This window comes from Mycteria americana, chromosome 12 (genome assembly GCF_035582795.1).
Source record: "Mycteria americana isolate JAX WOST 10 ecotype Jacksonville Zoo and Gardens chromosome 12, USCA_MyAme_1.0, whole genome shotgun sequence".
In the NCBI taxonomy this organism is placed as follows: domain Eukaryota; kingdom Metazoa; phylum Chordata; class Aves; order Ciconiiformes; family Ciconiidae; genus Mycteria; species Mycteria americana.
Window position 1 is genome coordinate 8,710,580 of NC_134376.1, and position 26,623 is coordinate 8,737,202.

The window sequence follows — 26,623 nt, forward strand, 5'->3', positions numbered from 1 at the left end:
AGGATAACAATTTACAATTCTATTAGTTCAAGCAGTAGATGTCTGTGTAATGCATTAATGTCTAACAGTGCAGTGATAGCTGAGGTGACTGGCTGGACAGTCACAAACCTGGGTTATATTTAATAAAATAAGAAGCAATGGGACTTAAAAGCAGACACTACTCCTATGTAGAACAACTTCATTTTAATTTTTCAAAACATGCATAGATAATACACACAAGCAACTATTCTATCTTCAACTGCTTTATACGTACTACTTATGCTGCAAATAGCTACATGACCTTGTGACAAAGCATGCATAACTTCTGATACTGTTTAATGTTGTAGAAGTCTTTATTACATTCTCTTTATCCTGTTTTTAGCTACTAATTAGGTAATATTTAAGTATTTGCATCCTACAGAATTAGATTTTTTAAAATGTTTCCTGGAAGATTCTTCTGACTTACAATTACAGCTTTAATATCATACTGGCTCATGCATATATGTATAAACATTATATCTAAAACACACACACTCCCTTCTACCTTGCCAGAGCAGATTTACTACAGCAGAGTTCCAAAGAACTACAAAACGAGCAGTGTCCATAACACACATAGATTCCCAGTTGCGTAGCCTAACGAATATAAGCAAGTACAAAATATGGAGCTTAACTGACTCTAGGTGGCAGCAAGCGCCTGAAGAAAGTTAAACTCTCCAAAATTATTGTCATTCATTAAACCAGCAACTGGTTACTTAGGGTTTGTCCCAGGTGGATTAAGTTCCTAGGATGCCTGAAACGCACCAAGGAATTACTTTTTAATTTTTAAATGCATTAGTAACAGTAGTGCTGTGTGGCATCCCTCGTTTACTAAATAATTCATGTAGGCACATCTTTTTGTAGGAAATACAACTTGTATTAAATCCAGCACCTTGAAACATACTGGTTCTATTTTCCCATTCTGTTCTAATTAAGGCTACAATCAAGGTTAAAAACATAAAACAGGTTTTTTTGGTATTGCTTTAAAAGGACATTGCTTATTCCAAACTGGGGGGAACCAGTGGATACAGTCAAGTGCTGGACTGCCATCCAGAGGGACCTGGACAGGCTGGAAGAAGGGTCCAAGAACCACCTTATGAAATTCCAGAAGGATAAATGTAAAGTCTTGCATCTGAGAAGGAAAAACCCATTGCAACAATACAGACTGAGGACTGACCAGCTGGGCAGCAGCTCTGCAGGAAGGGACCTGGGGATCTTGGTAGACAGCAAGCTGAACATCAGCCACCTGTGTGCCCTGGCAGTAAAGACTGCAAGCAGCCTTCTGGGCTGCATAAACAGGACCATAGCCAGTAGACCAACGGGAGGGATTATCCCCTTCTACTCAGCACTTGTTAGACCACATTTAGATCCTGTGTCCAGTATTGGCTGCCCCAAAACAAGACAGACCACAAACTGGAAGAAGTTCAGTAGAGGGCCACCAAGACAGTCAGGGGGTCAGAGCATTTCACCATGAGGAGAGGCTGAGGGAACCGGGCTCATTCAGCCTGGAGAAAGGAAGACTTTGGGAGCACCTGATAGCAGCTGTCCAGTACGCATGAAGTTACTAAAGACTCTTCACTGGTTGAAGAGCCTGAAGAACCAGGTTGAAGAACTGGTTGAAGAGCCTGAAGAACCAGGCTCTTCACTGTGGAGCTGGAAGGGAGGATGAGGAACAACAGGCATGAGTTTTCCACATGAGGACACTGGAGCAGAAGTGCAGGTTGCCCAGAGAGACTGCATAGTTCCATCCTTGGATGTTTTCAGGATCCAACTAGACAAAGCCCTGAGAAATATGGTCTGACCTCGGGTTGGACACTGCTTTGAGCAGGAGGTTGGAGCGGAGACCTTCTGAGCTCCTTGCTAGCCTGAATTATCCTATGATGCCTCCCTGCCTACAAGCAGAGAATAGCAATACATCAATACTATTCCCATACTATTTTATGAGCCACAAAGTGGCCCTTTATCCGACAGACTTTTCCACACAGTAAATATCAAAGGTTATATGTATCTGAATAAATATAGCTCTGCAAAATTCACTGCTCGGACACCTAAATATAAAAAGCTCAGTGATCATCCTTGAGGAAGGCTCCACTTTCTTTCCAACCTCCTCTGCTGCTCTGCCTCTCCCCTCCGCTCCTGGGACTCCATGAAGAACCAGGTTTCGTCTTTCCTCCCATCCTTCTAAGTTCTAGTCACGATCAGTTCAGCTGTCTTTAAGTCTTAATATGCATTTTCCCCTGTAATAGCCAGAAGCCAGGGGCATATTTACATGCAGTACTCTTCAGTAGTTTTCTTGTTTGTACAAATTCCACATTTGGTTCATATGAACACCCAAACAAATAGCTGACATGACTTTAATCCAGTAGGTACTGCTGATAGGGTTTTAAAAGTGTAAAGAGGTTACCAAATTATGTCTACTGAACACTTTCTACCAAGTTGGAAAGCTACCTGCTAAGTCACACAATACCACATAATTGCCCCTTCTGAAGTTCTTAGACAACTAAAAATACTACCCCTGCCTCCCCGCTCCAACATTGCTTCACAGTTAAGTACCTGCTGTTACTACCATTAAAATGCCTGAAAGTGGTGTATGGTATAGAGTACCTATACCATCAGAAAGGTGTTTAGGCATAAGTAAGTTTAAGAAACATTAAACAGTTCTGAGAGAACAAAGAGTCTTTGAACCCAACAGACATGATTTCTAAGTTGTCATAAATTGTCAAAACCCCTCTTTTTTTTTAAACCACACACCACTGATAATATCTACTACTTGCCTCATATTGATACTATGATTATTAAAGAGATTTGTTGAACTCTTTAGTCAATAAGTTTTCATTGCAAAGATTCTTTTTTGATTTGAAGATAATGTTTTCAAGTGGCAGTAATTGAAAAAAGCCCAAACAAAAGAAGGAACCAACCACTGCAGGCAGGCACCTTCCACTAACAGCAACATCCCTAAAGCAAGCTACAGGGCATTCTGGGCAAATACTGCATCCTGCGGATCTCATCTGCTCAGGGAATTGCAAGACTTGAAGAATTTCTGTAAGAATTTGATAGGCAAATCAGCCTCACAATATACATTCTACTTCCACATCTGAAAAACTTTCCTTTACTCATAAATTATGTCAATCCATTAGAGGATTTGCTGTGCTGACAAAATGCTGGCCACACATGGCTGAGTATAATATATTAAAGTTAATAAGCCAGCTACCACTATTTTTAACCTGGCATTATTCTACAATGTTTAACAGTGAACAGTTAACTATTCATAGAAGACTGTACCAACATACTAAGCAAACTAATATGGGGGGGGTGGAAGGGGGGTGTTTAAGAACTTATTGAGCATTTCTTTTTATATTTACCATTTTTTAAACAATTTTAAAACACAGACAAAGGAAAATTAGGATTTAAAAGCTTTAAATCACTTCTGTGCAACTGACCTCTCTTGCTCCTTGCCCAGCTCTGCAAAGCAAGGGACACAGAGCAACTTGGATTACATTATAAAATAGGCTAAGTGCTAGCAAATACAGTTACCGCATATACAACCAAGCAATCTCAAGTAACAGAAATGTGTAAGTACTTTATATGGCCAAGAAAACAAGTAAGTTAGCCTGCATGACATTCAGCGTTGCTACCATGACAGTTCGCTCTGGTATCTCTGCACTACAGTTTCCAGTGCCTCTGATCAAGACCTTTCAGTGCCAAGGAGCCTGGGAACTGATAATCCAACAGGGCTGCCTGAGCAGCCAAGACAAGGTCAAGTGGCCCTAAAAAGGCTATGAATCCTAGTAAGAGAAGTTGCAAAGGGGGGACATGCTGTGATAGGCTATGAATTTGAAGGAGTGGGAACACAACAACCACTGTACCCTCTAGACTGTGTTGGTCAGTAGAATAGCCACACTTTTCATTACTTAACGTGCCAACTTGCAAAATGAAGTCTAAATTGCCAAAAGAGCCTCAAAAGAACTTGTCATCTGAAGACATTTAAACTTCCCATCCAACACAGTTGACATATTTGCCACCCTTTTTCTTAACAATCACTCTTAATCACATAAGTGCAAGGGATTAGAACAAGTTTATTCTCTGTTTTATATACCTATACAACGCCAGTAACACAAGGTAAAGAGCTTTAGCATAGCATTATACTACTGCTAGCAAAACAGGAACATGTTTCTCATCCTTCCCGTTTGAACAATATATAGTCACCACAGACACTAGAACCTTTAGTCAACCACTCCAACTGCATCTGCCCCTATGGTCTTTCTGCTGAAGAATCACTCTTGCATGTTTTGGAAGCACCTCCACACCCCCAATTTACCCAGTTTCAGAAAAAAATACAAAAGAAGCTACCAGCTTTCAAGATCACTTACTAAAAGCCTGAAAAATCCAAGTAACTGCCATCCCAGCCACAGTGATAAAAAGCAGCTTCTAGAATATCAGCATACTGACACTCCACTAAAAACCTGCCTACTAAAAAAAAAGCTATCTAGCCATACCTTCTATTCCAAATGGTGCCGTCTGGCTTCCTTCACATTTCTCCCTTCTTCATGTCTCTCCTCTCCCCTCACTCCAATACTGCTACCTCCCACACTAGGCCCTGGGACTACAACAAGAATTAGTGACATACAGCAATACCGAGCTAACTTACTGCACTTGTCTCAATCTCTGCATAAAACTATTCAAATGAACACTGTTTTGTCTGCCTAGCCCCTGTATATTTGTGTGTACAGTGAATAAAATACTATGATGTCTAGGAGGTCCTCAGCTCTACCAAGTAAGAACCCTTTCAGCATGAAAGTCATGTTTAACTCACTATAATATATAGTTTTCCAGAAACAAGTTTTAGTTCACTTGGAATAGAAATCAGCAGACACATTTATTTTCCATTCCAAAGAAATTACCCAACTACATTTGAATTTATAAAGCCACCACTTTGGCTGTCAAGCTTACTGCCCCCAGTTAAAGTAAAAATCTATTTTATCCCCGTAAGTAAAATCCTTTCCAGATTACTCTGTAGGATCATGACAATTTCTGGCATTAATCATCAGGCATCAAACAAGAATAATATTTTTTTCCTGTATACTTAAAGTAGGGCAATTTTTAAAAGTTACTCCATCTTCAAATTCAAAGTTGGATTAAATAGCATAACTATTTAAAAACATAGCAGCAATTAAATCTGATTAAGTATTTGGATGTATAGCTGTTAGACTCTATAAAATGCAATTCTCTTTCAAGGGTCCTTTCAAAGAACCTCCAATTTGAGTAGCAGGTTTAAAATCAATAGGAATTTCTGCATATTGAAACACAATAAAAAACATTATCTGGTTAACCGTAGGCACCTACTTTTTAATTCTTAGCAAAAACAGAACATTTCACTTTGATCAGTCACTTAAAAAGTTCGGGCATTTCTTCCATTTAGAAAAGAATGATTTTATCGGCACTTCTGCCTCATTAATTTACCACAGCTAATAAATTTGAGCAAAAGAGCAGCAATGAAAGATATGGTTATTTAAGGTCACAGATTAACTGATGGTTCTCAAGCAAACTCAAAAGTTCATGTTAACTGTTATTTAAATTGCTTGAGGCAACTGATGCAACTAGAACCATATCTGTGGCACCTGAGTTTAAAGGAAAATTCTGTAGTACTGAAGCTGATAAAAAAGGATCTTGCTGAATTTTATAAATGTGAACTATCTTACTTCTGAAAGACTTATTTCTTACTAACATACACATGCACTTCTGAGTTCATTTCTGTCTTGACATTTTTCAAGAAACTCTGCTTTAAATGATATCTAGACCATGACCATAAACTTTAAAAGCAGCTACTGAGCCAATGTTTAGATAGCCACCTGGAGTTCTGGGTCAGTTTGTTTTTTAGTAATGTGTTACGCTACAACAAAGCAATTCAAGTCTTTCCAGACCATGGATCCACCACCACATCCAAATTGTAGTCTCTGAAGACTCTGCATATACTGGGGACAGTTCAAAGTTTCTATACATGCATACCACCCCTCTCTCCCAACATTCATGTAAATTCCAACACATGCCCAGGAATGCAGTGGCTGAGCAAGGTTTTTGTGCAACTATCCTTCCCATCTTCAGTGGCCTTTGTGGCACTAACAGCAGAGCAGAAAGCAGTGAGAACACCCTTCACTGTCCTCGTAGCATTTCTTTTGGTGTTCAGGAAGCATAATAAGGCAGTTGCTTGGGGGTGGTAGGGAGGGAAAGAAAAGAAGGATAAGAGTAGGGAAAAGAACAATACAGTAACAGAAAGAATCAGGAAGAGAATAGGATGATACTGAAAATTCTAGCTATTAGAATACACTCATTACCGATTCTGGAAGTGAGCCCACCATTGCATTTTAGCCCAAAGCTGCACAGCATGGGTAAAATTTGGGCACTTGCGGGGGGAGGGGGGGGTGCAGAAGGGAGGAAATCCTTTTTGTTTCTTCAATTAACATTTTCATAGAAATGGTAATAAAAGCACATTACGGCTGCACAGACAGCAAATAGGATTTAGGATGTGACTGTGAGCATGGCCATGTGATAGGGGACTGCAATAAAAAGCTTCCTTCTATGACCTGCTTTCCCCTCCAAGCTCTCTGTTACATGATGTAGGCAGACTGAAAGAGACTAGTAATTCCATTACCAAAGACAGAACAGCTATTTTCCTCTTCAGAACATTCCACAAGCACCTAGAATTTACATGATGAATTGAAAAGAATATAAACAAAAAATTACACTTGTGGTCTGTCTCTAAACCAAAAAAGTCTGTCTTCTGGAATTCTGGTTATTCAAAAAACTTCCCAGAAAGAAAAAGAATAATTTCATGAGTGAAGGGCAGTAAACACACTACATACAATTTACACCGATGGAAAAACAACTGCAGCCTTTGGTGTAAGTGAACTTACCAAGTCACAGAACTCAAAAACTAGGAGATAAGGAATGGCTTCCACACATTGCCCAATACACTGGAGAACATTTGGATGCTGAAGAATGCTGGAGTGAAAAAATACAGTTAAAGCCAGAAAGATCACAGCATACACTTTGCAGTATAACGCAACAGAGTGAAATCCCTACCAGAAGTTTCAACACATAACATTGGCAGGGAGGCGGCATGAACAGAAGGTGCAAGTATCCAAAGCCACAGATTCCATTTGCACCTTTATATCTCCTTTGTATTGCTGCAGCATATCATTGAGAGCAGCTGAAACTCAGAGGATCTCAAAACCACAAAAGCCAGCACTGCCACAAGAAAGTCACACCCATCCTCCCACCATCCCTTATACCAAAAATAAGTGCATGCAACTGGTTCATGAACTACACCGAGGAACTGATCTGGCTAAAAGCTAAACCTTTTTTTTAGCCAGGTTAGTTCCCAGCCAGATCAGTCACTTTTTCTAAACTGCTTCAAAAACACTTCTGCCAATGCAGCAGAAGGCATGAGATTTCTTCTTCTGACAACTGCCAACAATTTAAGTCTAAATGCAAATATAAGTAGGACATTAGAAAACGTCAAGAATAGAAAGCTCTGTGTGACCACTCACTTGTAGCATATTCAAGCAAGGCAGACCACACTATAAGGTATGTCTAGTGAACTACAATATGCCTCTCTTTTCCAGTCAGCTACAAAAGCCTTTAACTTGTGGCAGTTAGCTCTTCAGAGAATTCTCACTTCCCAAAACACGGGAAGAGAAATTACACTCCCTTTAATATACCAAATTCCTTTCTAATATACAAAGGCTCAACCCCTAGGAGCGAGTATCCTCCAAGCATAACACAAGAGGAAGAGAACACCAAACAATGCTGTTTCATTGGCATTTCCAGTCAGCTCAATGATTTCTCAATTATAGAGTACTACCGGACTAAAGTTAGTGTAATTCTGGGGGGAGTATGTGTGCACAAGCCTCCTTGCAAGCTACCTGAACAAAATTAGTTTTTGTCACTATGTTGCATTTAATTTTTTTGAAAAAGGGAACTTTAAAGAAATTAACATGTATCTGATAGCAGACAAAGTGTTGCCAGTTGCCCTCCTTCTAACAGAAAAGCCAAGGACAGGAGTTAAACCTCAGTTCTCAGAGGCAAGTAATTAAGCATAAGGTTAGTTTGCAACATCAGGAGTTTGTTCCAAACAGCTGTAGAAGAAAACCTGATAAACCAAACCACGTGTGTTTTCCAGTCATGAACAATAACTACCAAACACATTTAAGCAAAGAGCTTATTTTTATTTCTACGCAAGCTCAACTTTGCTCACTTTGGACTGACTGTATTTTCACTTTTTAAAGACAAGCATTTCAGTTATAAGGAAGGGCAAGTAGAGACAATAACACTGAACAAAAGAAATGTCCATAACTCATATGCAGTAGTATGAAGTGTATAAGTTAACCAAGCTGTGAAACTTTACTTACTAATATGGTTCTCCATTTCTTAAAAACTGTTCTTGCTCGTTGGGACCTGCACTTGCCTTCAACTCCTTCACTATTACCCTTGCTACACTAGTGCCTGTGTAGATCTCTCCAAGCAGAACCTGAAAAAAGATAACCATTGTGTCTTTAATCAGAGGGAAAAAATTTTGGAGTTTCTCTGAAAAGAAAAACGAGAGCTAAAAACATGCTGTAAGAAAGATTTTTCTGGCTTTTTTGTCAATGCATGCAGAGCTTTGATAATTAAATACCCATACTGAATAAATCTTGACAACTGATCTATACATGAACTTTCAGAAAGCATGTTTTCTAGTGAAGACCACTTATTTACTTAAGATTTTTTCCTAGAAAGAATTGGTAATAACAAGAATGTATTAAATTTAAATCCATGGAAGTGGAGTATCTACCTAGGAAGTAACTCTGGTAAGAAACTACATGTAAATTGAAGAACCACTGATTAGTGCTGTGATTACAGCTAAAAAGTACATGCAAGGAAACATCTAATTTCAACTTCAGTTTTTCTTATGCTATTACTTTTTTTGAGAGTATCATTTTAAAGGAAATACAGCAGCCAAGTCAGTTAGGAATAAGACTCAAACTGCAGTACAATATTAAAAGATAACTTCTCACCTTTCCAAACCAGCCATTTCCAATTTCCTGGATGTAGTTTAGACTCTGACGTGCAACTTGAGACTTTGATCCATCTGTCACACACAACAAAACAAATGTAACACGTATCAAATCACTCAGATGGCCAAAGTTATCTAACTGTTGAGGAAATAATGCAAGCTTCTACAATATTTATTCCCAGTTACATGCATACATTCATACCAAGCAACAAAACCTAGCTAGACATACATAAAGTATGAAGGTAACGTTGTGACAATAGCACTCAAGTGAAACTTTTTTCAGCTCCAGCTTCTAAACCATAATAGAATACAAGCCCTACAAAAACAGTGATTCTCATTACGAAATGCAAACTCTTAATTTTTTAATACATTCAGTAAGAAAGCAAAAAGGCTGAGTTCTAATTCCAATATAAAAGTGTATCATGCCCTGGAGTTAGGCAGAGTAAATAACCTACTTACAGAAGTTTCCTATGTAAATAAAAGTAGAAAACCCAAGACAACACTCATTGCTTGTACATCTTAACATTTATAGTTATATAGAGAGTTACCATTTTAAGAGAAAAGGTTCGACTGCTTTACTCTTCAGCCCAACTGCCCTACTTATAGCTACCATCTGGAAAGAGGACATTTTTCAACTAAAAATACTTCACGTAAAGAGCCCAGAGAGGGAAAGGACAGAAATCAAGACCCAGATCTTGGCAGAGGATGGGCAGTAACAATGGCAGACTCTATACTATAGAAGAGATTCAGCAGTGTTTATCCCTCTGCTGCCTAATTGGTTAGGAACACTAACAGACAGACATACACAAAAACTTTCCATCATTACTACTTGTCTGACTGAGAATTCTAGCCCACATTTTTATTTCCATATGCCATGTTTACACCAGTATTATTTTACTGGAACAGCTATAGCTGTATAATATACTGTCAACGTGCTCCTAAGCACAGAGAAGGCTGTATCAGTACAACTACGTTTTTAGCAGTGTACCTTACTCAAGTACACTGCCTTACTTCTAGCAAAATAACTTCTAGTGACAGAAATTATAGTTTTAACAATTAGAGCAAAGTAGAAAAGCTGACATAAAATTTTTCAGATAATTTTCCCTCACTCACTAAAACACTGAGGAGTAACATTTCTTTTGTATTAAAGGTACACTGACAGTTTCTTGAAATGTGTAGGTACAGAAAATTTACTAGAAGCTTCCCTGAACATCTAATGATTAAGCAACGCAAGCAATATATGTAAAAATTATATGTGAAGTAGTATGAGAACAACTACTTTATGATAAGCTATGCTTGTAATATTTAAGATGCTTAAGGTTCCTTTTACAAAAATTGTATTTTAAAGAATACATTCCAAAAAAACCTTTCACACAGGGAAAAGAAATCTAATGCTCTGTCTTACCAGTATCACGTTTACAGCATGAAAAGTCTACAGTGGCATTAAAAAAGTGATGCAGCTGAAACAGTAGCACTGCTGTCAAGTAAGAGATTCACTCTTGCTTCCATTTAAGGCTAAGGGCTAAAATCCAATGACAACCTAGCCATGAAGAAAACCACTAAAGAGCAGAAGTCACTAATATCCTAGAATACTTCAAACCGTTCATGTATATAGAGGCATAATGAAAGTACTCTAGAGAGGTTTATTTAAGCTAATTTCATTCTCTTAGGCTACCTTACATGGTACCCTGCCATAAGTTAACATTTTTAAAGTAATATTTCACATTTTATCCTATACCCTACAAAATATATTTAGTCAGTTTATGTAAGTTTGTAACAATTTCTTACAGTAAAGTCAAGCATAATCAGCTACACTCCATTTTTGACACTGAAATTGTCTACTTTTGGTTTTTCATTAAAAACCAGTAGTTTACCTGTACGAGACGGAAACTGGGAGGGAGTCGGTAAAGCAATATTAGGAACTGAAAGAGTAAACACTTCTGCTGGAGACTGAACAGATGGAGTATCTTCTGCTGGAGGTGTAAAATCTATTTCATCATCAAAGTTATCTTCAAATTCCTGCAAAAAAAAAATCTTAGTAAACAAGCTGATCTTTGTCTTAAAATTAGCACTAATACATTTCTTTTAGTTTGAATGAGCAATGTTAAGGAGGCTTGGCTTTTTCCAAGGACAGTGATAGATTTTTAGTTTTCTATTCCTTATTTTCAATTTATTACTGATTTAAAGAGATTAAAGTATCAAGTATTGCTTTTAAGAAAAAAAGGGGGGGGGGGTGTGTTTTTTGGGGGTTTTGTTTCTTTAAATGCTATCCCTGGCTTTAAATGAATTACCATGAACTGCGGAGGCCAAATATTCTCTATTTAGAAGTGAGAGCTAAACTCAATTTTAGGAACACCGATAACCGATGTTCCAAAAGTAACTGTTTTCTCATGATAACAATTTCTCCTCAAGAGTTTTGCTACAGTGGATATGTATCTTCAGTATTCTTATTTGACAGGAGTGTCTTAAACCCTGTCAGCAGACTAAGAAAAACAAATTAAAATAATACACAGAAAAACAACAAAAAGGCTCTTTATAGCAAAATTGTCTCAAGGGTATACTTTTACTACTGATCCTGATAGCTAGTAATGACTTTGAAAAGACATTGAAGATCCTTACTGCAGTATGGACCAAGTACTTAAAATAAATGGTTGCAGCAAGATTTCACAGCATGCAGAAATACAGTTGCTGGCTATTTCAGAAGAGAGAATGTATAGTGACACTGAAGTGTCAATAACTACAGCATATTAGCACAAATAATCAAGTAAGTATTCTGGATATCAGAATGCAGCTAAGAATACCACTTGTATGTGGTCTTCTTACCATTTGTAACTTCAGATGCTTACCTTGAAATCTATCTCAGGGTCTTTACAGCAGGACACACAGTTTGCAAGCAGTATTACCAGTACTACTAGAGTACATATAGACAGAATCACAAAAGATGAGGAAACTTCAGCTGTAGCTCCTTCTCCTAGAAATAAACATGGATGTAGTATTATATAAATATGTTTATCATTTTAAGAAGTTCCTTCAAAACACATTATCCATCTGCATTTATTTAAAAGATGGAGTTTGAACATTTAACTGTGTGGATATGATCAAAAATAAGAGGAAACTGAACAGAAAGGACATACCGGTAAAATATATCTATGCTCTACTACCTGCCTGCACTGTTCTGGACTGATTTGATTCAAGCTGAGAGGCCACAGCCAACAGGATTAACTGAAGTAGGTGATGATAGTCCCAAGCCTCAGGATTCTTTTTAAGTCAACAAATTTATACAGATATCTAAACATGGATATTAGAAATCTGGTCTTTTTGAAGACATTTTCCATGAGCCAAAATACCTGTCCTAAGAGAAAAGGTACCTAGGAGAAATCCTCACTTAAACTGTGTACAGATTTAAAATATATTATTATAAGGCAGTACCGTCTCTTTCAATAAATGCATTCATGACAGTCTGCCAAATACACAAGTTGCTTTCTTAAGTGCAATGGATCTAATCAGCTCCACCACAATTTTTATTTCTTGTGATTCATTAGGTGATTTGTCTCCATTTCAAGAATTTTAGACATGATCCCTAACCATTTTGCAAATGCACTTCCAAATAATTTTCCAAAATTTTATATATAAACATTCTACAACACATTTTCTATTATTAAGTCAGGTTATTATTACTCACAGATCAAAAGCTTCAAATAGCATTTTATAAAAATCTTAAGTCTTTGCCAGGGGAATTAAACCCATTTTCATCCCTGTTTTCATCTTAAGTTGAGAAAAAGATAAGTAGTTCCTGAGGAGACCACAGCACACATCTTGAGGGTTTGTTTTTGTTGTTTCTTTTTAAACAGGTACTGCCACAGGGACTGAAAGAGTAGTTAGACCATATCTGATTAAAATATATGTAGATATTACATCAGTGTTGAAGTTAAACAATGTCAGGTGACTTGGACTGACTGGATTTTTTGGGAACATCCAAGTATCAATAGGAACATCTGGCAACAGAATACAGTATAAACAAAGCCTCAAAAATAAAGAAAATCAGAAGTTGATCACTAGTTAAGGGACATACGAACTTGTCCACCTACCTCTTATACCTTCAAAAAACTACAAAAAGTAATTAAGAGATTTCCAGAAAAAGCTACAGCTTTTCATCATGTTCCACAGAACACTTACAGAATATTTACTTATTTTAATTACATGTAAAAAGTAAATTGACATAATCAAAATACTGCTTTACAAAGCGTTAGCATACTTTCAGAAGATCACATATGTTCTGTACTATAAATTAGGAATATTATCTACACAACAACAAAAGTTAACCAAAAAAGGAAGGTTTTCAAACAAGTGATACTGTTTCTAGTTTCCACAATAGCTCTGGCATTCTAACCTCATTAGAGAACATGAACACTCCATTTCTCGATAATATGTATTGTTCAAACACAGATCAACCACGATGCGAGGCTGCTCACCACCTTTTAGTCAAAATTCCAAAGAGAGAAAAAAAAAAATCTCTGAAGAGGGCTCTCAATAGAACAATTTATTTTCGATTAAATCAAGTCCTCTACATAACACCCATGTATTTTTCCATTTGTAAGCATCAACAAGAAAAAAGGGGAAGGTAACAGCTGATTTATGTTTACTTCCTTCAGATGTTCAGTAGCCTTACTAAGCAGACTGAAAATTACCTAAACCACAAATATAAGCACTTTGTGAAGTCATTAGCTAAATTACTGTAACAACCACACACACAAGTAATAGAGCTTTAGATAAAACTTAAGAGATTCCTTTGAACTTCTAACTGAAACCAATAATAAAAGGTAGCTATACTACAAAAAAGTAAACATATTTATGTTACCAGGCATTACTAATTAAAATTATTATTTTAAAGACATTTTTCCAAAACCACCCCACCTAATTTCCAAACAGCCTCCTCACCTTCACCACCAACTTCACTGAAATGAGAAGTCAACTCACCGCAGACCATCTACTGAACAGATGCAGATTTTCCCCAACTAATAAACACCTGTGAACACATCACCACAACTACAATACCTCCTCCTCCCAGTAGAAGATCAAGACTCCTGAACCCCCTAGAACGCTTCCCCCAGTTTACTGGATGCATTTGGGAAAGTTAGCCAAACAAAAGTAAATCACTACACGATGAACTCGGACACCAAGAGCATGTTTTATTATTCACAGAATGCATTACTAGCATGCCTTAAAAGACTGCTATTCGAAGACTAACTTCAGATCAGATTCTTAAGAGGGAGGTATAAAGCACCTCAGCTGTCAAGTGTATAAAACACTAAAAAAAGCTATCAAACTTCTATTTTGGGTTTATGGTACACTATAATGTCTCCTTTTTGATGCCCACGTGGCTAACATGAATTTTACAGTGTCTTCCTGTTCCCCACAGGAGATGAGCATTATCACTTCTCATTAGCATCCTCCCCTGCTCTAAATACCTTATCTTCAAGACAGTCTTTTTAACCAGCCTCTACTGAAACTTGGAGCAATTCTTCAAAATTTGTTTTACCGCTTTCAAACTTACTGCTTCCTTTGAAGACCTGACAAGGGGCTTGTGCACCCAAAAGCGCATCTATTGTAATTAAATTAGCTGGTCTAGTACAAGATGTTATCTCTACCTACAAACTTCTCACCCAAGCCCTTGAACTATCATGACTACAGCAGCATGACCATGATGTATATTTACATAAACATTACCATGCTCACTCCAACTTAGGATCCCACTTTTGACTCCCCAAAAGTTACAAGTTATCACAGCAAATGCAACTAGGAGGATTCAAGGTCCTGGTGGTCTTATGCCAGTCTTCTGATTTATTTAACTCAAAATGAGAAATAATGAGCACTAACAATCATAAGCTGCATTTATTGTACACGTTAGATACACTGCACATGTATTCCGCTATTTTATATGAAAAAGACAACATATTTTGGTTGGAATTCCTTCTGTAAAGAAAACTGCATATTTATCAAGCCTAAAATCTAAGTGTTTTATGCAAGTTACACTCTTCCCCATAATGTAACCATCTCCTTTAAGTGTCCTGGAACGAACACAGAAAAAAGAAAAATATTGCTGCTGTCCATTATGTTACTCCCTAACCTTACAGACTGTTTATAATTCCCAAGAAATGAAAGTGTGTGAACTAACAGCAATTAATTGGAGAAAGTAATGAAGTTTAAAAAAAAAAAAAAAAGGAAAGCAAAGATCACCTTTGAAAAGGCAGCTAACCACTAACAGTTCATTATGAAGACAGAAGTCATCTAAACTTCCAAAAGCACAAGGCAAATTCCACATACAAGTTATAAAAAGATGCTTTAATACAAGAAAAATGCCAATTATCATGGACGAGTTTCTGCAACACTTACAGAATAGCATTTCAGATGACTCATACAAGTAAGAGCTACTTACTAAGAACTACAGAATCCATCTCTATTTGGATAAACTTTGAAGTCTCTCACATAGTCATTAATAAGTGATATTTTTTAATTTGCACTTCTTTTTAAAAAAATGAATGTAAAATTAAGTATAAAATGATGGCAACCTATAATTGGGCTAAAATTTATTATAAGTGAAGTTACTTTAATACCTTGCATAAATACATATTCAGTGATGGAAGTCACTGATTAAATATTGGAACTGGTGTTTGATAAAGTGCTGAAAAATCTGCTGCAGTATAACTTCTTTTGCATTTTTCAACTATCTCCATCCAATTGTTAATTCACTGGAGCTTAGTAAAAAGTCTTGGAACTGAAAAGGTAGGAGATGTTTAATAACTCCTTCATACTTTGACAATTTACAAACAAAAGGAATGACAGCTATTTATTATAATATCCTGACTGAAAAAGCAACCAGAAAGAAATCCGTTCAATTAAACGCAGAGAACCAGTTTATATAGTTATTACAAGAAAGTTTTCTTTAATAAAAAACTGTTAAAATATATTGTAAATTTAATTAATTGTAAATTAAACCTAGATTAAAAAATCCAATAAATATCACTCACAATTTCACAATGAATGCAGAAGTTCAGAATCTTAACATAATAGATTCTAAAATATTTAATGTAACCCTATGCAGTTACAACCTACTACATCTTAATATCTATCCAGAAGTCAGAATCTGTTCTTTAGGAAAGGAACTGCAAAGCAGGTCCAAAAATACTATATATAAAATGCCAACAATAAAAGGCTTCTTATCAGTTAATACTAACAGTCTAGACTACTTTGGTCTGGTGTATCCAAACTACTTAAGCAGGAGGAAGAGGCCTGGATTGTATCACTATTATATTAAAATAAGCAGGAGATGTAGTGTGTCTGTGTTACTATATGTGTTACTGCAAGGTTAACGCAACATAATGCTTTACAAAGAACTCTGTGCTAGTAAACGCTCCATCTCAAAATGGCATCTAGACAATCCTAAATTATCAACACAGAAAATAAGGTCTTTTTCAAAGCCTCACAGTATTAAATACTGATTCTATGCTGTTATTTACCCACTTTCAAAAAGTACATAAACAATTCAAAGCCCTGGCTGAGGTAGGTATTTAATTAACAGCTATTGAAGCAGATTCTTCAGCACCTCTGAAGACTGCCATTTCATAAGCAAGTTTTACACTAAAGTCTAAATTTGAACACAGCACATCTGAAGTCAAACCCTGTACACAGGCAAGTATATGAACATGCTCACTGAAAAAACAATGTTGATAAATTATGCTAGCATTTTCAGGATCAAGTATAGACATGAGAACATACACTTCAGTATGTATTAGCATGTTTCAAGGGGTGGAAAAATGTTATTTTCATACAAAGCATATTTCAAAGCAATTTATATAGGTCAAGATTCTCTATACCTTCCTAAGTTTCTTTCAAGTCTACTTTCTTCATAAGATAGTTGTCTGACTACCAAATGCAACAACTAAGCAGACAGAAGTTTGTTTCTCACTAGAACTGGTTTCCTTCTCTATCCAATTTCCCAGTCTGCCCACAATACTCTCAAATACCCACGTACACGTATGTGATCCACCTGTGGCTTCCTTTGCTACGATCAATTAGGAGCAACAGGCACACTAGCTGGCCAAATGGTCCACCCACATTCACTTGCCAACCAAGAGCCACCACTCAGAACGATGCAGGACCAGCTGTAACTGCCTTGTCCATGTGAGGGATGGTAGGCCTGCCTTTCTTCTACGACCACATTATGAAAGACCATGATACTTGAACTCTCTCTCAAATTTGGTTCAATGTGATTAATACTGTTCTTTAGGTTTCAACCTTCAGGAAATTAGGCTAAAAAATGCATGACACTACATAGTTCTAAGCTTGGGGAAAAAAGAAAAGTAAACATACTTGACAGACTTTACCAAGTGCACTAATAAAAGACATTCACTACTGTGATAAAGGCAATGCGAGGTCCAGATAAATTAAGCATTATTAGGGAAGAGTGAACTTCAAGGGAGCATCTGATTTTAAGCTTTCAGCACAGTAGTTGCTATGCGACAACAGTCCCACTGCATAAGCAAGAGCCTCTTTGCTTTCAAGAGCAGCTATATAAATGGCAGTTCTGCACTAATAGCTATAACTATTTCCAGCACAAATCTAGCATGACAGCAGTCACTTAAACTGTCTCTTGCACACCCTCAAATTATACAGTCATGAACTGAGATGTTACAACACCAAGCCGGAACAGAGCAGCCTTTAAAATACTAATGAATGACCAAATCTAACTTTGCTCCCTAGCTACTTCCATGGTATCTTTCATAAACTTGATCAGTTTACTTACTCTGCATTTAACAGATATTAATGTAACCAGATTAAAAAGTGTAATATCACCCTAATTTATAGTGGTTTTAATAAATATGATTTTAAAAGCTATCCCAACTTTCCTAAGTAATACTGTCATTCTCTTCTATGCTAGGAATTAAGTGGGAAACTGTTCTGACTCCTACCCAGTTCTTCACAAGCCAGATTCAGATCACTATCTTTTCCTCACAAAGGGTTTCTCCTGCATTTATTTACTCCCTGAAGTCTTCACATGTTTGCTACTAATAGGCATGAAACCAATACCGATACAATCAAGCCTATAAATTCTGAAGGCCTACAGGTAATGGGTAGAATAATAAAACAAAAGCCTATTCAAAATAATTTTAGACACATCTATTGTGTAATGTCTGATTTGTATGACAAAAAAGCACGACATGCATTGCGACTCCTGTATTCCACAAAAAAAACCCTCAAGAGCACATTCCATTAGTTACTACATTCCCATCATCTCATTTTTTTTCCTATGCTCCATTTAACAACTGAGCCAAAAACCAGCATCATTTTTGAGAATAAATTTCAGCAGAAACGTGTGCAGTACCATCATTTAATTGTGCAATGCTGTATTACAATAGGCTTTAAAATGCTCTATTAGAGCTGCAATCAAACCACCATCAACCTTCGGCTAAGACACAACACAAGCAAACAAAAACTTAACACAAGCTTTGAAGGAGTGTTATTTGCACTTCAGACATTCTTTTGGAAAAAAAATGAAGAGAATTTTAGGATGAGAGAGGCACTCCAAATTCTAATCAGCCCTTTGATTTGAGTGACCATTACCAGTACAACAAGAAACATTCCCAAGATCTCAGAAGACTTTCATCGACTTGATGTCCTCAACACAATGCCAGCACCTCAATGAAATCTAAAACTGTTTCCAAATGCCCAAAGTATTGGAAATGTTCCTTCATTGAGCAAATCCCTAAGAACACACATATATAACACTCCTTAAGGGACTTTAACGAGGTTCTTCATTTATACCTGAAGTTTTCAGCTTTCAGATTTTTAGTACTTATTGCCATTCAAAGAAACCACAAATGTTTAAAGTTTTAAAACAATAAAAATAATCTGTAACAAACTATTGAAAATTTTATTAATTGTAGAGAGTTATTTCAAAAGCCTATCCTCTCATGACTTTATTACTACCCTTATATTGGATAATGCAAAGTTTGCATAACTAACAGAAGTAACCTTCAGTATGGATATTAAAAATGTATCTTTATGCAAAAGCACTTTATCACCTGATTTTATTTTCCCTTCTTCCTTACAACTATGGAAAATCCTAATTATTAGATATAGTCTCAAGAAAAAAACTCTTAAGGACCTAAAACTACAGCTGTCCAAGTTACTTGAGTACACTTGTATTTAATCTTTCCAAATACAAGAAGCAGTAATTAACAGTTTGTCAATAAAACTATTTCCTGCCTAAATCTGAATTGTGTTACATGGCCTAAATCAAAGTCTCATGCTTAGAAAGGTGCGAGTAAGATGACAAGACTTTCAGAGGTAGCGGAAGAAGAAAAATAAATTAAAATCAAAATTCACATACAGCTTACTCTGTTACTATATTCTTCTAGATAGAAATTGAAACATTTCACCCCTCTACTCATCCATTATAATAGAATTCTAGGATAAGATAGGGATTGTGAAGTCCCTCATGAGGGAGGTGGGTAGGATGAAAGGCCAACACATGTGCACAGACAATTCTTTTGAAAAACCACCAGCTTTTCTTCTTTACAATAGTGAATCATCAGAAGTAAGGGTAACAAAGACAGCAAGTGGCAATTTCCTACAGTTTTTCCCCATAAAGCAATTAAAAACCCCCCTCTGACACACTCCTCCAACCTACCTTGTGCTCTGAATATAGTTCTACAGCGACAAAAGCCAGTTTCATAGTTAAATGTGTCTTGTGGACACGTGAGCCTGAAATCATTACTGTCCTATGCAACAAGTTACAATACTTTCAAGAAGAAATATTAGCTACTTTGTATCACAACTGGATGTGTTACTCTGTATGTCAACAATTCTTGCAAATTATCTCAGTCCTCCCATTTGTCCTTAGAAAGAACACAAGAAGTCTATGTTGCAATCTAAGCCAGCACTTTTTCAAACTATTTTATCCCATGCTCCCCTTAAATACTTTACAGTGTGCTTCAAATGAGCTTCTACAGCTGCTTAAGTCCACTTTGTATGTAAGGGTGGCACAGGCTACATATCCTAAGGCAAGAATATCTGGGGCAATGGTGCATTCTCATGTAGTACAGCACCCTCAGAACAACACACCTCCGATCCTCATTTTTTCTGAACATTTGTCCTGTCCTGTTCAGTTAGTAACTAGTAAAACTGTGAGCTGGGGTTAATTTTACATTTCTGTCCTTATTCTATTACCCTACAAGTGAATTACTCACACAACAGCATACTGCTCAATTTTAATAAGGACTAAATATAGGCTAGTACTTCAAGCGTTTACAGAGCGAGACCCATTTGAAGTTTCAGTGTTAGAATCTCATGATTGCACAAAGGCATCTTAAGACAAGGTAAAAAATATACACGTTAAATAATTATGTATGCTATGCCTTCATGGCAGTGTTTCTGGAAAATCTGGGTAGCATTATTATCTTGCAAAGGTACCACCTGATTCTTAAACGCGTATGTGTATATATATATTAAATAATATATATATAAAAAATATATATTATAATAAATAAATATATAAAAATAAAAAATTCTGCAGAGCACACTTTATTCTATACTGCTAGATGTTGGTTTTGACAATTAATTCCTGGTCAAGTACAGTATGTTTTCATCTGTGGTACCTTTTCTCCAACAGCGAGCCACAGGAGTTGTAGATTATTTTTTTTTAAACAGGGTAGACAACAATCATTTAAAGAAGCATAAGAAGATGACACATCATGGTATCTCAAACCATCAGAAGTATATGCAGCATGGAAACCAAACCAGCAGTATCTCTTTCTCCCACCATTTGACAGGAATACAACCTATTAAGATACACTGGTTTTGAAGAGACTAATTTCTTTCTGTTCACGTGAAAGGAATCCATGCATGCAACCTTCATGTGATGGGATTTTCTAGAATCTTGATTTTACAGGAGATGCATTTCTAACTCCAATGTACGACTGGGTTAAGAAATGTGGGAAAGAAAGAAAAAAGCAGCATTTTGCCAAAAGAGCTTATTCAGCTCTATTTCTCATCCCTATTCATAGCTGAAGGATCCCTAGGAAGAAGAACAGGCCATAGGATGAATGACTGATTTTGGAGAACTGAATCTGGCCTACAGGCTGAAAGCTTGAAAGCCAGCACTCAAAAGTCTACTGTGAAAACTTTCTACACCTCTTTCATACCAAAGAAGTCTCAGGGTGCAAAGGTAGTCCTAAAAAAGTCATGTCACTGTTAAGTCACTGCAGTGATGTTTCCTTACCACTAAGGAAATTTTTATAAGTGTAGTAGTGTTGGACAAGGTGTTACTTTGTACCAGCATTTCATACTGAAAATCCCCCAGGAGACATTGCCATAACTTGCTTCACACCATCACCTTGCCTAAGCTATGTGGGGCACAACACCGTGCTACAGGTTGTGCTTGAACTACACATGTAGACCAAAACAGCTATCCTACAACACACTTTGTACATTTCTGACTATAAGTGTCTACAAAATGTTTCTAGTATCACTGATGTTGCTCAAGACCTTTCATAACAGCAGTACAATGAAAACAAAGAGTTTATACAGAGCAAGAAAAGCATTGAAGCTATTTGCAAATTGTATCCAGAACCATATCAAGCTCCAGATACTAGATGCACACACCAAACAAAGGCAGACCCAAAATAAAAATCTAAGGAAGACTCCAGTACTCCATGTGCTGTCCTTCTGCTGCAGAATTGGAGCATTAGGACTGAAACAGAGAACTATGATTTTTGCAGCCTCTAGCATTATACTGACTGAGGGTCCCTTTACCCTGTGCAGGTAAACCACACGTGGACAGTGACTGAAACCAGACTACAGTGAACGTCCAGAAAATTACTTCTATTCAAATTTGCCTGACAGTTGTTCGGTAACCCCCAAAAATACAACTTTTGTCTTCTGTGCTTTTCAAATAGAATGCTGGATCTCAAACTCCTTTTTTCATACAGGATCTGAGGCAAAATCAGCACTAACTAATGGGCCCTTTCTAACCAATGACTGCGCCTGATGCTGTGACAACATACCTTTAGACTGTCTCTGATCAGTGCTATCTTAATATGCTGCAATGAGACCTGAGGAATTATCAAATACACCCAATCATTCAAGATGTGAGAAAAGACCTCAGAAAGTGACTTCCTCCTCTAAGGACTGCTCTATGTGTACCGAAGTCCAGACACTTTACAGCCAAAGGCAGAGAAAGTAGACCAAGCCTGCGAACAAAGCCTTGCACGGAACATCCCTGCAGGCCAAAGAGTCAGGGTTGGCTTCTTACCTCAGAGTCACAAACTCACAGATAGAAACAAAAGGTAAAAGACAACTTAGCAGCTCTAGCTCTACAATTATTAGGCACCTGGGACAGAAGCTAGAAAAAGAAATAGAGGAAAAAGTAAACAAGTTTAATGCTTGAACGGGGGAAGAAAGATAGACTACTCCCAAGAAAAGTATATACCACTAATTAAAATCCCCACTTTACAAGCAAGATTTTTCTTAATTTCAAGTGATCCAAGTCTTTAACTTGCATACACTTAGAAAATTGCTTTTCTTATTATGTGCGAGTGTCACATACATTTTACATTGTACCAAACCACAGGCCACAACAAACACAATTGGGCCCCAGCCTGACAGAACTCCAAGTGAAACATCAAGCCAAGGCAACTCAAAAGCGACAGTTTTCCAAAGAGTATATATATGCTCCAGAACTCATCTTAACAAATAAAAAAAGTTAATTGATCTCAAAGTTTTAACTTGTCATCTATGGCCAGCTGACTATACTAGATATAGCTGCGTGAACATACTCTAGATGGATGTCTCTGGATACTATACACTGACCTCTAAGCGTCTTTTCCTGGATTGTACATGACCAAGCTCATCAGCAAGGACTCGCTGCAGCGACATTCAACTGGTCCAGGAGGAAGTCCCAAGACTGAGGTTCTCAGCACAACCAAGAAAGCATGTAGGCACCAGTCCAGCTGCCTCAATTCAACTGAATAGACTACATAATTCATCACAAATGTAAAATTGAACACACCTGCTAAAAATGCTACCCCTATTCAAGTTTTACAGGAAAATAAGAATATTTTTGAGTCCCTGTTACTTTGTATTTGCAAAGACTTCATATAGCACAGAGATAATATAAAAACTTTGTCTGACATTACACACATATCCTTGATTCAGATTCTCAGCCTCCTTGGAGAGGCAGCTGAATTAAGGTCGAGTATGGAAATCCAAGTCAGAAGAACAGAAAGAGAGCCTTAATGTAAATTTAAAGCTTTAGAACAGTAAAGCAGATGTGTCAGATTATAATGCACTATGTTTGGCTGCAAAATACTGCTGCTAAAGAGTAGTTCCCAAATGCCCTTACTTCAGCCACGCAGTACTAAAAGAGTGGAATTCATCTCTGCCTGATGCATTCAGTTGAAATCACTAATACTCCACAGGCTCAAGACAACTACAGCACTTCATTCTATGAACTCCTTTCCAGTAGGCCTGCCCCCAGCTCTCACCTCCAGTATAAAGTGAAACCTTAAATTCAGAACTATCACAGTACGTATCAGTATCCTCCTTTTCCATTCACAGAATAAATTAAATCTAAGTTGGTCAAAGTATTTTTAGCTAGTAGCATCTTCAACATCTTGTTTTTCCTATGTTTTACAATAATTGCTATGAACCCTACCAGGGGAACAGTGGAAGCCTTATTTCCTTTACCTCTTCTCCTTATTGTTGAAAAGAAAAAAAAATTAAATGAGTTTAGACATATAACCTCAAAAATGCAAGACGAATATAGAACACATCATCAATGCAGGCCTTCATCTGCAAACGCTATGAAGCCATACTTAAAGAGCAGCATCATTCATCTTGATCAAGGCCCTAGGAACTTGACAGTTCCCCAGCCATACAGTCTGGCACACTTCCACAGCAGTTCCACAAAATGGAGCATTTTTGAACAGGGAATCCAGTCTAGTCTTGCTACAACCTGCCCAGCACCACTTCCTGCTTTCCAGCTTCCTCTCCAAAAGAGAAGTTAATTTATTATGGGTATATTCCGTGAACTATTTCACAAAGTTCACTACAACAACTACAGACACTTTCCTCCTTCTTCTGTGGATTCCCACCCTTCCTGTAACAAGCTCAGGGAAACACACATCAAAATGTTTCTCCATTGTCAAAGAAGCAACCCTGCTTGCTAGGTGAAGAATTGTGGGATCCTGAAATAATTCTGAAACCAGTTACTAATTATTTTATGAAAAGTCCATTAAACTTCACAAATTTACAACTCGTACGTATCGGACTGAGCGTTACAGTGAACTGTGAAAACTGCCAAGGCCCAGAATGGAGACCATCAAGTAGTCCCAATCCAGGAAATCACAGCAACCTGTCATGGGATATATGAGAGAGAAATTCATAATATGGTTGAAGTTGTTTTTAAACACAACTCATGATTCTTAACCCAGCAAAATAAAGTCACAGGTTTGTCTTCTAGACAGGTTATAAAATTTGCCTGGTATGACAGAGAAAGTTCAAGACAAAACAGTCTATTGTTATCCACTGGTAAGCTATTCAAAGGAAGGGAAAAAAAAGTCCTTGTAGCTTTCTAACTGGTTACTGCTGTAGCGATGATACGGGACACATTGCAGACTAAGAATCTGTTGCATGCAAACCTATTTGCGCACATTATTTCATTCAGTAGGAAGTCTTCCCAGCAAAAGCGATGCCAGTGAAACTGGAAAAGGTTCTTCTTGAGGCCTTAAAGGTTTAAATACTAAATATCTGCCAATAAAATAATCCAAATACATTGCTTCTTACTATATGGGCAAAGACACAGTAGAAAGCAGCAGTTTCATTTCCTGGAGTTCATTGGGTTTTCCATGACAGGATTTGGCACAGTTTGCTAAACTTCAGGTAACATCCCATGGATACATACTTTGGGCTAAAATTATAACCAAAGACAACACATAAAATTACAATCTCATTAATTTTGTATTAGTCCAATATTACAACATTGTAAGTACTTCTCTTAGCAGTATGGCACTTAACATACCTGATTCGGCCTTTTAAAAAACCCAAAATTAAAAAAAAAAAACCACACCACCACCACCCCCCCTTAATACTATCTCCTACATTTTGTCCAATCAATTTTTCATTCTGAAAGCTGAAGCTCAATTTTTCATTCTGAAGCTCTTTACCAGTGTCATGGAAGTTATGTTTTGACCTCCCTGCTTTGTAAGGTACATAGTATAGTCCTGATAGTAGAAGAATTTTAATTTAAAAAAAGAAAAAAAGAAAAAAAGAGAACACTTGATGTAGACACTTTGACATCTACCTTTAAATAGAAAAATAAACTGCATTTCAGGAAAAGTAAGACACAGAAAAGGCGGAAGAGACCTCCACACAGAACTGATTCTGCTGTCTTACCTTACAGCTTGATGATAGGTTAATATTATTTGGACAAACTTCAAGTATTTTATGAGAAAACCAACATTTAATTTCAAAGGAAATACAGATTTGACTGACAGTTTTCTCTTTTCAGAAGTCTACTTTTATAGAAAGTAAGAAACACCTCAAAGAAGGCTGATGGAGGGAGTAACTTATGAACAATTCAGAAACGTTCTTGGGAAGAAAAAATTTGGGAAAGAGGCATAGGTCCAAAAGTAAAGGAAGTATGGGTTCCACTCCCAGTTTTGATACTTTCTGTGGAACAGCAGCCAAATTACCTAATCTCTGTGCTTCAGATCTCTCCCTCCCCACTGCTCCTCCTCCTCTCTGAACATATTGTCTATTTCAGCTGTTCAACTCTCATGGCTAGAAATGAATCTCAGTACACATTCAAACCAAACCTAACAAAATTCAGTCCCCATACAGTGTTATGTTTGCAAGCCCCAATGAAATACCAAAAAAAACAAATCAAAGAGATGGTTGTTACCTATCAGTACTAATAAACCTCTAATCAGTAACTCATACGATTGAGAGGACATATATTTTAGTTCGTGCTTTTAAGACAAACAAGAAAATCGGAAAGAAAACCGAAGGAAGTTAGCGTTACCTAACATAAGAGTCAAATAAATGTGAATTACATGACTATTTAGAGAGACTAGGACGGGGGGGCCGGGGGTGAATCCGACTAATCTGACCGGAAAGGAGGGAAACGCCGTCTGCCCTGAAGAGCCTCCACCCAGGAACGGGAATCCCGGTGATTCACAGTCAAAATAAGAAAAAGAAAAATCACGGTCTGTATAGGTTAGAACGGTAGCCACTATAGAAAGAACGTATGTGGGTAAACACACACAGGGAACAATCACATAGTCCAATCTAAAGAGACTGGGATACCTACAGCGGGATACCGCTCAATGCCACAAGCACAAGACGTGACCTACCGGACGGCAGCCGCAGCCCACTGTGTCGGGGAGCCCCCTCCACCCGCCGTGCCCTTCCCGACGCTTCGGCGAGGGGAGAGCGCCGAGGGTGGCGCGGAGCCCTGCCTACAGCACGGGGGAGGGACGGGGCTTTGGAAACCCGCAG

The 26,623-nt window shown here is 37.4% G+C and overlaps 1 protein-coding gene across 4 annotated transcripts in view; it reads right to left on the reverse strand.

Moving 5' to 3' along the window:
- The window catches only part of LMTK2 (lemur tyrosine kinase 2), a 44,739-nt gene that overhangs the window by 17,621 nt on the left and 495 nt on the right, over positions 1-26,623 (reverse strand). For all 4 annotated transcript variants that reach the window (XR_012777568.1, XR_012777567.1, XM_075514761.1 and 1 more), the window contains exons 2-6: positions 11,914-12,038; positions 10,942-11,086; positions 9,069-9,142; positions 8,424-8,542; positions 6,927-7,014 (exon numbers count right to left, since the gene is read on the reverse strand). Coding sequence is in view for 2 of the 4 variants with exons in the window: in XM_075514761.1 (XP_075370876.1) it covers positions 6,927-7,014; positions 8,424-8,542; positions 9,069-9,142; positions 10,942-11,086; positions 11,914-12,038 (551 nt within the window). In the remaining 2 variants the exon portion in view is untranslated. The remainder of the gene's footprint in view (positions 1-6,926; positions 7,015-8,423; positions 8,543-9,068; positions 9,143-10,941; positions 11,087-11,913; positions 12,039-26,623) is intronic.